General features: G+C 38.8%; 1 protein-coding gene across 3 annotated transcripts in view; it reads right to left on the bottom strand.

Moving 5' to 3' along the window:
* SLC38A4 (solute carrier family 38 member 4) overlaps positions 1-14,975 on the bottom strand; it is a 67,363-nt gene that overhangs the window by 6,238 nt on the left and 46,150 nt on the right. For all 3 annotated transcript variants that reach the window (XM_059682657.1, XM_059682658.1, XM_059682656.1), the window contains 9 exons: positions 13,990-14,063; positions 13,441-13,533; positions 9,593-9,674; positions 9,420-9,502; positions 9,264-9,322; positions 8,118-8,393; positions 7,906-7,985; positions 6,550-6,650; positions 4,535-4,659 (listed from right to left, as the gene is read on the bottom strand). In XM_059682657.1, the coding sequence (XP_059538640.1) occupies positions 4,535-4,659; positions 6,550-6,650; positions 7,906-7,985; positions 8,118-8,393; positions 9,264-9,322; positions 9,420-9,502; positions 9,593-9,674; positions 13,441-13,533; positions 13,990-14,063 (973 nt within the window). The remainder of the gene's footprint in view (positions 1-4,534; positions 4,660-6,549; positions 6,651-7,905; positions 7,986-8,117; positions 8,394-9,263; positions 9,323-9,419; positions 9,503-9,592; positions 9,675-13,440; positions 13,534-13,989; positions 14,064-14,975) is intronic.

Here is a 14,975-nt window from a genome sequence, read left to right on the forward strand (position 1 = left end):
CCTTCAGCGTCCTTGACAGATTTCAGCCCTGTTTTAGTGACTGAAATAAGTAGGTGAAGGGTCAGGAGAGGCTCCTCTGGCAGCAGCTGCTCAAGTTAGCGCTGTAACTGGATGAAAAGGCCCTTTGGAGCAGAGGGAGCGCCAGTTATGTTTGAACAGCTTAACAAAGTTGGAAATACTCTTATCTTTGGACTCTTAGAAGACGCTTTTGACTTTGTGGAATTAGTCTATTGGCTTTTCAATAAGTGAGCACTTCATTTAAGCTGGGACATCACATTTTTAGAAATGCTGGGATTGATTTGCACTTTAAAATTTTACTTCTGAAGTCTCTTAATGGCATGGGGATGGGAATTTACTTAAAAGAGAAAATGTAAAATATAGTATTTTGAAACACATGTATGAACGACAAAAACTTCAAACTGAATTGCTTGCAGTTTCTAATGTGACATTCCTTTCATACCACTCCACCAAAATTAAGGCCATCTGTTCAGGTTTATAAAGCAATTTCATTTCCAGAATGACAAACCAGAGAGTCTCTGGAAATGGTTTAAGAGCGACTTTGTAACGGATTTTAAAAATTGGATTAGCAAAAATTATGAAAGTCATTGTGAAAAGGACTGAGGAAAGCAAATGCCTTTATTTTGTTTTCCCAGCAGCTTATAAATTCTACATTATGTCCTGTTTAATGCTGTCCAATCTGGTCTCATCAGTGGGCTTGGAATGAGCTTTCTATGGTACATACAGAGTGCTGAAGGGTTCATTTGTCTGAAGTGCTACATTTATAGAATAAACAACTAGAATATAGGCATTTCCGGGCAGAGGTCACATCTAAGTGCTTTTTAGTCCTTTGTTAAAATAACGCATTTAACTGAATAAGCTGAGTTAGAGGCAATCCTGTATGTACAGTATAAGTGGTTTCTTAAGGTCATATCGCTCCCAGAAGGATGAAGGTTTAGCATAATGAGCACTGGTTGGAGTAAATGGTGAAAGCTTGTTCCTCATGGTGAATAAGGAATAACAAAAGCCAAACGGAACTGAAGATGTTGAGTTGCCAGTGTATTCCTGAAGAGGGCGATAGGGCAAGCAGGGAGTCAGCAGGCTGCTGGTGATGGTAGGGGGAGGTGGAAAAGAATGGAAGGAAACCTGCTGGTCATTCCATGTTAAAATGCAGCCTTGAGATGTAAGCCTGGGATCAAAAGATCCTCAGCAAGTCTGTTTACCTATGTCAGCATAGAGATCACTCTGGCTTATTACCCACAAAGCACTGCCTGCTGTTCCACTTATCTAGGTGCCCTTTTCTCTACAGACACAAGCTGATAAGAACCTGGAAATGTGGGTCAGATGCTGTGGGTGGGGGAAGTCCCCAGCAACCGCCATAGCTTCCAACCATGAATGATTCCAGAAAAGCTCCAGAGCTCTAGAGAAAACTTGTTATTTCCAGAGAGCGTGTTCTGAACAGGAACCTTACTTAGGAGGTGCTATGTTCTAATGTAGGACCCAACGTGAAAGTCAGAAATGCAGAGGGAGAGGAGAAAGTGGGAGCCTTAGGTCTACATTCTAAAAAAAAAAAAAAAAAAAAAAAAAGTGAATTCTATTGCTTAGGAGTAAATCACAGTTTCACTTTGTAGGATTGCTTAGGACAATATCTATGGATCACGATTCTATTCCAGTTTACATAGCAACATCTGCCATATTTCTATGCCTACCTCTACATACACTTAAAAACACATCTGAAGGCAACAGACATGAAAAGAATGACTTTACTGTGATATAATGAAATAGAAATAGCTAGAAAGTCTGGAACTTGATCTCTTTTTTGTAAGGTGTGGCAGATGGAATTTGAGTCTCTGTGTTCTTGATAAACCTGTTAGAATTATTTGCCTTTCTGTTTTTCATGGTGTTGTGTGAATTGTACTATGTAAAGGGAAGTATAAGCTAATATGCATTATTAGTCCTTGGGGAGGACTAGCAGACACCCCTGCCCCCTATCATCTCCCTTCTACTACTAAGAAAGAGAAATGTTGGGCTGCCAGTGAAAAAGCTCGCATCTTAATTCACTTCATTTATTCATCTGCCCAACAAACATTGCAAGCTCTCACTATATGCGTTTGACTAAGAAGGAAAAAAACTAATCTTACTGGAGAAAAGAAAGATAATAAATGGATTAATCAAAGGGAAAACCATCCAACCATCTTACAGGAACAAAACCATTCTCATATCTTCCTGGGTTTGTAAGAAAGAGAGCCCAGTTACATGTTGAAAGAAAAAGAGTAAAAAACCCACAAAACAAAAAACCCATCCCCTAAAAGTGACATATTTTAATCCAGATTAGGTTTTATTTGCTTGTTTGTTTTATTGTTTATATGGGGATATTGAGGCAAACTAAATACACTTCTGGTAACACATAGAAACCTGCCAAGAGAACCATGCTGAGACTCGGCATTTGACACATTGAAAATCCTGGCTCTAAATTGTAAGAAATAAACAAAAACAACACTAACAACGTCCTCTGTCACCTTGGGGGGAAGTGAATGTCGCCTTGTGGCTCTTGGCTGGGACAAGCAGGCTGACCCATCCATCACATCCACAGAGCTGGGTTTATTCAGCCCAGATCGTCACCCAAACTGGAATTGCTGACAAATGCCAGCAAGGGGACTGGCCTAACACTTTTGCTAGAAAAGGGAGCTTGTACATCTCAGGAAAAGGCAGATTCATTTGAAGACGCTTTTCCTTGGAAAACATTGCTGATATTGTCCTACGCCAGTCATGCCCTAACCTCCAGGGGTTTACAACCAGGAGAAAGGTGGACAAGTGTACAGATCATCTCAGCGTAACATTGTAAGGGCAAAACAGAATTACAGGCATCGTGTTTCATCAATGCAAAGGTTGAGTGAAAATAAATAGTGAAGGATAGCAGTTATTTTTCTGAAATTTGTTTCTAATGGTCAACTTTGGTTCTAACAGACATCTAATGGGGGGTATTTCCAACCTACTGCCCTTCCTGATGGTAGTGGTGCCGTATCTATCACATAGAGGGAGAATTTCCATGGGGATGTTGGGATTATAAATGTCAAGGTGAAATGGTCCCCAGTATATGAAAAGCTGACTTTAACTTTCCATTGCCATGATCCAGCCATCACTGTCATGCTATGAGTGCTACATTAGTTTACCTGGTACGGATTAGCTGTGTGACCACAGCCAAGTCTGTTAATCCCCTGACACCAAGACTTAAAAGCACTGTATTCAGGGTTTATGAATAAAGCAATACAGAAGCACATACCAGATTTCTTTTACAAAATGCTTTGATTCAACAGTGATGTGCCTACGGTGTACCAAAATGTAGTTAGTGATCTTTACATACAAAAAGAAGGGCTCCCAATATTCTTTTCCCAGTGATGTGATTTGCTTAGAAATTCTACCCTATAATACACTTTCTGTCTACAGCTGTCTTCTGCCTTGTATCCATGCTGGAGCTGATTTTAGGCTAAAGCTGTGTACATGTCATTTGAAATACTTTCAGATATATGAGAGGCAAGACATTATTTAACAGTAAATATTAGCCAACATAGCAATAAGGATCTGATTTCATGCACTCATGTAAAAGGAATGTGCCAAAAAATATTTCAGCACACACACTGCATTTAAAGTGACCACAGAGTCATTACATGAGCAGTCCTCCTCTGCTTGGCCCTGTATGGAACATTCTGTACAGGACAGTGCCGGTTACTGTGTCGCTTATTTCCCCCCCTAAAATGAATGAGTAAATTCAGTGTTTATGAAAGGAGAAGAGTTGGCAGGAGAGCACAGACCTATGTTTATCCATAGGTGGTGGTTTTAACTCACGCAGCCCAAATCTCTACAACCAGCCCCGCTCTGTGATCCCAGCAAAACTGACGCCAAAGCAAATGCCAGGAAGGGGCACGCCAATGAGGACATGTGTCCGCTTGGGGGGCAGTAGAAGAGATATATGATGGGTAACGTAACTTTTCCCAAAAATTTGGTTTTAGGATGCCATATACTTCACATGAACCCCTTTTAATTAGTCTTCAAGGAATTAGGTTAAATAATACGACTTTTGGATGTTACTGTGGCACAATAAACTGGGGTGGGGGGATGAAATACCTTCAAAACTGTGGTGAAATGTAATATGAGTTGAAAATTATTGTGGTTTTGGCTTTCAAGTGTCAGAAGTTATATGAACTCCTACTCATTTCTACTAATGCACAAGATAGAAGGTCAAGATCTGTTTTTTAATTTTAAATTTAAAAATAAATTTCAGCCTCAATAAGGCTGGAAAATAAATAAAAATAAATTTTATAATTTTTCCCCCTACACTTTAAAAATACCTAACATCTAAAAATACTTGCTCTATAGTCAATTTTAAGTGACTCCAAAATGCTGTATAAAAATAATAATATTCCTCGGGCATTGCAATTGCAAACTCACATTATAATTAAGCCCATATCAAGTCAGAACATATGCACTAATCTACGGATTCAAGCAGGATTCTTTCCTCAAAGCTCCATGTACTTACTGGGAACAGGACGATGGGCACTGTTAGTGTTACTGCCACAAGGACCGCCAGGCGTACCATGAGGAGAGGGGTGTCAAATGTGTACACTTTGATGTAAGCATGAAGCAATTCATCTTCAACTTCTCCTACAAAGAGGAAGAATAGAAGGAGTCCATTTGGTTACCTCTGGCAACATTCTACAGAGGGAACATAGTACAGTAGAAACAACTCATGTCGGCGAATCCAGACACTTCTGTTTTCACTGTGTCTCTGAGCTTATTAGCTGTGTGGCCATTGAACAAAGGGGCCCTGAAGCTTACACGTTGCAGATGCTATTATGCATGGTGATACATCTATCTCTGCTCCTCTGAAGCATCACAAACAGATGATAGACTGAGGTGCCCTGGTTCAAGGTCATGAAAGGCCCAAGCACCACCAGTTGTCCCTCACATCCTGTCACCACCACCCCCTCTACCCACACTTGCCAGGTCAGCCTGAGGCAGCTTCTCCTAACCCAGTATGGAAGCCCTAGTACAATTGATCTACAACATTTCTTCAAGCTCAACGATTATGACTCCATGACAACACGGATACACATACATTTGGATTTTTCAAGTTTTGCTTGTCTTATGAAACTCAGAGTCAATATAAGTAACATGCAAGGATGAGTTAGTATGAGTTTTACAGGGTCTCTCAATGAATATTGTGCTAAGACTAAGATGCTGCCCTCCTGGAAAACACAGTCATTTAGAATTTCAAGCACAAATGACAAGGAGGTGCTAACAGAATCAGATGCAGTCTGTTTGTCCCATTACTCCCCTCAAAATCAGACAAAGAGGATAAAAAATATCTTCAGTGGTATTGACCGGACTTTCATTAACTCACAGCCAGCAAGGATTTAATGCCCACTCTAAAGCAAGTACTTGGTTAATAGCCAAATATTGGTCAAATAGAATAAAAGTCAATCAAATGGTGCTTTCCCTCACCCAGTCTTTCCCCTCAACTTGTCTTGCAAACAATTTAATTTACCAAGTCACTCAGAAAAATGCAAAAAGTTAAGTTTATACAAAAAGTATATTTATGATTAGTGTGAACAAATACTAGCAGGCCAATGCTTGACTCCCTGAAATTTGTCTGTAGGGCCATGCTTCGGAGAAGGGAATGACAATCCTACTCCTTTTGTGTCCCGTTAAGATGCCATAGAGGAAGTGTTTTAGGCATACATAATCTAATGGGGCCATGTCACATTTTGTTTTGATAGTACATTCCCAGATTGAAGGGAATTCTGGCATGTACTTTTCTTTCTTTAGGAAACCATTCATTATAACAGAATAGAATAGGGTGAGCAAAAAATGTTGCCTAATGCTCCAAGCCCTCAGATTTGACTTGACTGGTAAATAAAAAACAGGTTCTAACTCTAGAATGTTGTACTTTTTCTGCCATTTGCTTGGTAGGTAGTTTTCAACCAATAGAGCTTTACAACACGCAATTGGATTCACTCTCATTGCTTCTAGCCTGAGATGGACTAGGGAGTCAAGCCAAAGAAATACCACCTATCCCAGAAGGAAAATACTTAAATTTGAGGAATTAAAAAAGAGTATGGCCCTAACCAGTTTGGCTCAGTGGATAGAGTGTCGGCCTGCAAACTCAAGGGTCCCGGGTTCAATTCCGGTCAAGGGCATGTACCTTGGTTGCGGGCACATCCCCGGTGGGGGGTGTGCAGGAGGCAGCTGATCTATGTTTCTCTCTCATCGATGGTTCTAACTCTATTCCTCTCTCTTCCTCTCTGTAAAAAATCAATAAAATACATTTTTTTAAAAAGTGTGAATTTACAAATTGTTGTAATTTGTTAGCCAAGCTGGTTCAGGTCCTATTTTCTTGGGTCAAGTGACATGATTAAGAGAGCATGTTAACCAAGTACTTGTATCTACAATTCATGCTGCTTAAGAAGGTAACTAAAAGAATGATACCTACTGGGGTTAATGATCAGTTCAGCCAGGATTTGCACAGAGAATGACTTTGACAGAGTGACCTACCATAAAATGTTAGGTAACCAAAGAGGGCAGCAAGCAGGTACATGATGAGCATCCCCGTGATGGAAATATTTGACACTGACTGCATCTTCCTCCGGGACCGACTGGAAATAAAATGAACACTGAGTTTTGTTTCTTTAAATTTACGAACAAGTCACTTTTTAAAATGAAAATAAGAAAATCATGAAAGGATGGATGTCATTATAAAACCTCATTCCTGATGCAAAAGCATAGCTTATTTAAATTTGTCTTATAAAGGATTTCTTTCCATTTTTCTAAAACATTACTCCTTCAGTCTTAGAAACAACTACCTTCCTAAAAGAAGACAAGTTTATTTCCTGTTGACAAGTAAACTTGTCTACTGAGTATTTAACAATGTAATTAACATGAAAGCCTTAATATTTCATAGTGGGGTGGGTTTAATGAGGACAAGTACCTACGTGAATCAGCAAAACCCTACCTCTAGGAGTTCTGTTATTACCAGGATACTTGATATTATTACCTGGACAGCTTCTAGAAGCCAGGAAGGCACACAGTGGCTTGAAGCCAATTGTCAGGCCTCTAGAGTAACTGCTACATGTGATTTTCCAAGACATAAAAGTAATTTAAAATTCCAAAAAATTTTTATGAAATAAATCAGAATTTATGGGGAAAGTTATTGCTACTTAGTAAAAATGAAGACTGAGATTGTTCATGTCTGTGTTAAAGAAGTTGAACTTATTATATGACATTATCCCTTAAGGCCAAAGAGGGAAGCTGCTATTGTAGTGGGCTCAGACCCAACTCATCCTCAAGTGGATGCAACAACCTCAAAGGGCAAAGAGTATTAATGACATAGAATATCAGCTGGAAGAAACAAGATTGTCTAGCTAGTGTCTCCATTGTACAGGTAAGACAATGGAGGTCAGATATTGGCACATCTCTGTGGTCAATTCTTCTAGACAAGGGTTAGGGACTGACTACAGGAGACCTCAGTGGCCTAGTAAGGTCACCCTAACCATAATTTTTTATCTTTATGAGTGTGGTAGTTTCCAGTTCAAGTGACATCACTTCTTTCCACCAAAATTAAAATTTGAATTCTCCATGCCTGCCAAAATCCTTACAGCCACTGGCTTCTCCCCTTCCCTGGACCCTCCCCTGGACCATTAGGGTGGAGGAATAGAAGAGACGGACGTAGAGAAGGTAGTGCGGTGATGGGTCTGACTCACACCTTTCTGGTTAAAGCACATTACTGAAGAGTAGTTACAGCACAAATTCTCTGAAGAGAAAGCTATAAACCATGCTACTGAATAAAGCACCATTGAACATATGAGCCCATTTTCAAAGCAAATTAGAATGCTAAAATGATGGCTGCCTTACTCTTTAAGTTCACTGTAGATGGGAAGGACCTCAGGGTGGCAAACAAAAGCAAATGCTAGGATAGGAATTGCATAGGCCGTCTGAAAAACAAAGACAACACCGCATGTTTAGCATTCCAACACGGATGGCAATCCCTGGCCACCTCAGCTTATGAAATAAATGCTCAGAGGCCACACTACTAGGCTCATTAGAGACCCAGGCCTCGCACTTACCCGGGAGTTGAATACAAAGTATTTGGGTTGACACTTGTCATCACTGTGTGCTTCATACTCTACTCCGCTGCCATGAAGAGAGTCCTTGGCCGGGTTGTCGTCAAGCCCTGCAGGATTCTGGTGGGCGTAATCCATCATGAAGTTCACACCACTGCTCTCAGAGTTGTTGGGTAACATTACCACGTGCATTGGAAATGTATTGTTGAATGTCAGATTTCCAACATTGTGATCCAGATTGGGCAGAGGGCAGGGTATTTGGAATTTCTTATAAATCACCTAGACCCAATCATAAAAAAACAACAGCGTTAGCCTTTTGAATACAATGATATGAAAATCTGTATGTGTGCCTTATGGGATGAAGGTGAGGGGCCTCTGCTGATGATTGCTTTTAGACTAATGGACAATGGAGACTCCCTCTATCTAGCCTCTGTCCTAGGAAAGAGCTGGAGCTATAGTTGGAAGCCCTACCCCTTAAAGTCAACAAGACAGTATTCTGCACGAATCCATCCTAAGCTTCATTCATACTCTTCCATTAAAAGATGATCATTTCCTTGCTCTGCCTCATGTCTTTTATTTTTTCAAACTAATAATAATATGGGTTATTAAAAACTCCATTCTTCTCCTTTACCTTTTTGGAGAAATGCTGTATAAAATCTGGCACCCATGATATTACAAGAAATTCCTTTTTGGTGGGGATTGAGGACAGGTGAGGGGAGGGATTTCTTCTTTAATCCCACTGTGGTTGCCCTCTCTTCATAGGTAGAATGATTAAGAGAAAATGGCTAATTCATGTGGATATGGTTAATCGGTAGCCTACTCATTTCTCTTCTAGGAATCTTACCTTCTTCTACCACCTTCTAAATACTAGGTTATTGTCATGTTCCCACTTGAAGTATTCTTTTGGTCCAAATATATATTGTGTGCCTAAAACATACTATTAGCAATGGTCTTGACATTCTAACTCAACTATTTTTAAACTCATGACTGTTCTTTTCTCATTCCAAATTAGAATACAAAAAAAAATATTGTTTGTGATGCAAGAACTATTTCATGCTAGTGAGGTGCTTGAACAACAACAAAAAAGAAGACTAATTCAGGCACTAAACGCATCTCATGCTATACGAATCATGTCGATAAATCACTTACCACACTGACAAAAAACACCATGCAGGTAAGAGAAAATCCACTGGTATAACCAAGGTAACCTAGAAGTTAGCAGAGAAATTCTGGAAGGTGAATATGGCATCTACAATCAGCTTACTATAAATACAAAACAAAAATAAAAATAAAAAACAACTTTACCTAAATTTTTAAGTAGAGAAAGTGGGAGAATGATTCCAACAGACACAAATATGACGAGGTAGTTGCCATTGAGGTACCATTCTCTAGAAGAGAAAGACAGACCAGAATATTGGGATTGGAAAAGACCAACTAGAATGAGTCACTTGCTATTACAGAGAGAACATAAGACATACCCAGTATTTTCTTCAAGTCCCATGAATGCTTTGATTACTTCAGGTAGTTCGTATTTAATGATAAAGAGGTAGCTTGACATTGCTAAAATGAAAAGCATGAGAGCTTAGTAGAGTGCACAGCAATAAAGTCATGGGCAAGTTGTGAGAAGTCCTTGCATTTGAGATACACATTCTTCCCAGGAAGGTGCACGTTTAGTCCCCCAAATGGCAAGGAAAGTTCCCCACTGTGTATTCTGTACTGCTTCCAAGTTCTTTCCAAAAATAGCCGTTTGGCCCTTTGGCTCTCACTATCAATAACGATTCTGTGTTCACTCCTGCTCTGAGGTTTTCAGTGAAGCTGCACTTTGAATGTTTTCCCCTCATTAGTTATAAGTCATCAGGAACTGTGCTGGGTGATCCTGTCTTAGTGTCTATAACTCGAGAAAGGGCCTGGTAACAAAAGGCCTGGGTGCACCAGGGTAGACTCCGTGTCCCTCTAGCTCTCTCCAGGTGGGGGCCAGTGTAGTCCTCTGTATCTCCCTGAGGGGCACACCAAATCTCAGTCCACTGTCTAACCTGGTGTCATTCTTGATTGATAAAAGAATCCAGGAGTGGATCGCTCCTCCTCCCGTGGTCAATGAAATTTTCCTCCTCTGCGTCCTGGCCTTCCTTTGGCCGAATAAGAAATTATACGAAGTGGCAACATTTCTTGAGCATTTAGATACGTGATAGATGTGTGATCATGCACTCTTCTAAAAACCAGATGAAATCTATAAACCCAATCCCTGGAAAAACGTTCAGTACATGTGTATATATGCATACTATATAATTTTGCCTACAACTGTAGGGATTTATGCAACATCCCTTTCTCAGTTCCATCCACTCAGTGATTTGTTATTTGATACACCGTCAAAAGTCTCGATTAAAAATAAACTGGCGGGTTTTACATTGAAACTGAATGTAGAATTCAGCTGAATGCTACATCCTCCTGGCGAATTTTTGCTAACACATTTTAAAGCAGATACTAAGTTGTAAGTTGAACTATTAACATTAAACTAATGAATATTACAGATGCTTCCTTAACCTCAAATGGAAGTAATAACGGTGATAATAATCCCCCACACTTTTAGTTCTGCACATCACTCATCTAAACAGCAAGAGGCACGTTATTATCTTCATTCCTCAGCTGAGGGCAGAGGGCTTCCATAGCATGTCCAAGATCATGCAGCTTGAACACGACAGACCTCATCCCGAATGCACGTTCCCTGCTTTCAGGCCAGTGCTCCTCCTCTCTTGTGGAGTGAAGTGATTCTTACAATCCCTGCTGTATCTTCTGCAAACACTATCTGGTTAATCTTTACAAAGCTTGGCTAAAGCAAAATCTTACAAAGAGTAAACAGACGAGATATTTCTGATTAACTGGCTTCGTGCAGTACCATTCAATTTTAGAGAGCTATTATTGCTGACTTTCAGTGACGTTACCACTGTTAATGTGTTTGGTCTTCAAAAATTCAGAATGATCCCGACCTGTCTGGGTAATGTCAACATGATTCTGCCAGTGTTGAAACATCCATGGTAAATGTTAATTTTCAGGGGACTGAGGAAATTAAACATTCTAAATGTGGAGTTGCTAAATACAGAAATACAAGTGATTCCCCTTAGGGCAAAATAACCACTCATCAAGTAGAGTAACCAAAGTGAGAGCATTTTTAGGAACTATATATAAAATTTTATCTTTCTACCTTAAAGCCACACTTCTTGTCATGTGTGTGGCTTCATCGAGACACCACTTTATAGTTTATGCCATTATTTAGAAGCATAATAGTAGCTATACTTTGAACAATAGACGGTGCTATTGCCACTTAGCCTGTTGTAGTCAGGGCTAAATATGTGTATGGTCATTTCAGTTGTCCAAACAAAATAGATCAACTGTAGATAATCCTATGAAATGCTTGATACTTTAAATCCTGATAAGGCTGAAAATTTGAACCAAATGTAGAGCAGTCTATTTGGTGGAGGATGGGGGCTGACATGCTTATGACCCCAAACCAGTAAAATGAATGAAGCAATCCTGTCAATACTGCCAAATTCTGCCCAAGATTGCAGTCTTAACATATAAAAACACGAGAAGAAACAAATATAAATCCATATATGCCTGGATTTTATCTGCTTAACAACTATCCATCATCAGGAGCAGATATAGTTAGATAAGGTTATTAAAAGAATTGCTGCATTCCAGAAATCCTAGATAATTCCAGTGATTTTATTTGTTAAAAGGGTTACCTATTTGCAAGATCTCTGTGCAAGTTTATTTACTGCAGCATCGTCTGTAAGAGTGAAAAACGGGAAACAATCCAATTGCCTATCAATAAGGGATTCAGTAAGCCAATTACGCTACACTGGCACGATAAAAAATGCAAAAGCCATTAAAAAGGACAATGCGTGGATACAGTCAGGGCATATTGTTAAATTTTAAAAAAGCAAACTGCAAATCAGTATTAAAAGAAGGTCCAATTTTAACAGAAAAAATATACTTATTAAATTTGGCAGAGAAAAACCTGAAGTTGTTATTTCTAAGGGTGACTTACATAAACATTTCTTTGTCATCTATATTTTTAAGTAATGTTTTAGTTGTTCACAGTTAGCATTTGTCTTAGAATTATAAAAATGTCCATTTAAAAAATAATCAGAAGGGCTCCAGAGACATGGACATTGGATCTGAGAGCCAGGGCGGAAGGAAGCATGTGCCATATGTTGTCTTATTTCATCCTTGCAGCGACCTTGTGAGGATGGAATATTACTCCCACTTTCATAGATGGAAAATTAGACTCAAAGGAGCAACGTGACTTTCCCAAGGTCACAGATAGTGACAGAAATGGACTCAAACTGAGGTGCATCTGAATCCAAAAGCCTTCCATCCATGCAAGGGTTTTAAGTGCCTTTTAAAAATAGTAACAGACAAGATACCTACAAAGAGGTCTAAGGGAGCCCAGAGGAAGTAGGGAACACTAGTTTCTAAAAGCCGAGAGAAGTGGTGGGTTGTGGGAGGGGAGAGAGATGATAGAGATAGAGATAGAGATAGATAGAGAGAGAGAGAGAGAGAGAGAGAGAGAGAGAGAGAGCAAATCTGTGTAATTGTGTTTGTTAGGGTGGAGAACTACAAGAACAGGGGAACGGAATATAATTTGTTATGAGATGACACAGGACACATAGTAGAGAGATAGGTGAGATAGATAGATGACTAGATAGATAGATAGATAGATTTGAGGGGGTTGTTAGGAAAGTTATCAGAAAGGTAGGTGGAGGAAAGATGATGAAGGCCCTTACATATCAGGCCAAAGAGTTTAAATTTTACCTTGAAAATAATAAGGAAGAATTTTATGCACAGTAGAAGCAAGAATAGATTTGATTTGAGAAAGTTAATCTGTAGGATGAATTAGAGATAGGAGCAGGGGAAATTCAAGTTCGGGTTATCACTGTAGTGGTGAGAACAGAATGAGAGGAAAGATTGAAGAGGTAAGTAAGAGATAACATGAACAGGAGCCAGTTGGTATTTGATTGGATGTTCAGGGTTAGGGAGAGAGTGAAAATTTAGGCTGACACCCAGATTTCAAGGAAGGTTTTACTCTATATTTTAATTCTAGAAGTCATTGGTAGGGTTTTATATAGCATTTCATTGTTACATATTGTTATTTTTAATTAAAGAGGGGCAGCAAGTCTATTTTTAAAACTTATTTTTTTTAATTTAAAAACTACAAAGCAGCTATTTTTCTGTATTTAAAGTGCTCATGTATTGTGTAAGAGTTTTCTTATATATTAAACATTCTTTAGAAAGTTTAAGTAGCCTGTTGAAGGCTATATCTCCTTACCTCCAATGTTCTGCATTGTAATGGAAATAAAAGCTGCGATTTTCCCAGGCCATCCAAATGCCTTTTCCCCCAATTTTTCATAAATCAAAGACCCTACAATCAGAGATAAAATAACCTTGTTAAAAAGATTGTTTTAATGACTAAAATATTTCTGTAATATAATTCTACACTGGAGTCTCAAATGTATGAGTAAGAACCATATATAAATTATAAACTCAAAAGATGCGATATCAAAAACCAATGCAAAATATGTTAAAATATTCCCTACACAAGAAGCAGTGGCTTCATTCATGTGAGCTCCATGCAGCAAGTTGAAACTCTTATTATTTACTAAAACCTTTTTATCTATTTGGCTTCAACTTGAGCCAGTTGACTTTCACTTCTCTCAGTTGCTCAAATAACTAAAAATATTGAGAGACCATGTCATTGGGCTCAGAAGAAAATAAAATGTGAAACTGACCAAAATCATCCTATAGTTATGGAGCTATAGACTGAAATACCCTTTAAAGAGAATCAAAATAGGACATTTGGACTTAATGGGTAGCATACCTCCTTCCTTTGAAGTCTTTAATAAAAGGTGAACTGAATAGAGTGATAATATTGCCACAGTAAGCAGCATGATTCTGTGAGGGGAACAGAGAATAGAAATAAGTTTCTATAATACATAATACATAATAACAGATGTTACAATAAATGATCACATTGGTCTTTTCAGTCATTAACTTTCCAAAAATATGGATTTGGGGGAAGCTGAGAAATTCTTTTCAGAACTCCACACATACTCTTTAATGTTACAGAGCTGGAATGTGCTATTATTTATGCACCAAAACCTACTACCTGAAGTTCCTAATCTCTCTCTCTCTCTCTTTTTTTGTGTGTGTGTTACCCAGTAGTAAAATCTGGTTCATAACTTAGGTGCTAAATGTATAGCAAAATTAGCAAATACCATATCTGCTTACTCAGCACATGGGTCTACATACATCATATTTGCATGATAATTGTACCTACATATATAGGGCTATTCAGGAGTCGCGCTAAACCTTATTCTAAAACCTAGAAATAGAAAAGCCAAAGCGAGCAGAGTCTGAGCTCCATTACTACTATCCCAGCACATTGGGGTCAAGTGGTGAACGAGAGGGTCAGGCAATAGAGAAACAGAAAGGTAAGTGCAGGGTGCAGGGAAATTCTGTCTTGTATTAAAACAAAAATCATTCCTGGTTCAGGACCCTCCACATGTCCACATGCATATATGATTTCTTTATCTAGATAGTTATCAGTGTCTCTCCAAAAACAAGACTTGAAAAACAAGAATAGAGGCATTTATGTAATAACTTAAAGAGCAATATTAAATGTTGCCTGACATTTAAAAACAAAAACTCACATTCTTTGTCTGTTTTCACATGAAGAGAGCACACTAAACATTTTCCCACAGTTGATCATGTCCTTTGGCAACTCCCTCTGCAGTCAGTGTTGCAACTGTACATTTGGACCACAAGTTACTAATTTTATAATGACTCTAACTTTGTTGTGCCAGA

This window comes from Myotis daubentonii, chromosome 2 (assembly GCF_963259705.1).
Source record: "Myotis daubentonii chromosome 2, mMyoDau2.1, whole genome shotgun sequence".
Classification (NCBI taxonomy): Eukaryota; Metazoa; Chordata; class Mammalia; order Chiroptera; family Vespertilionidae; genus Myotis; species Myotis daubentonii.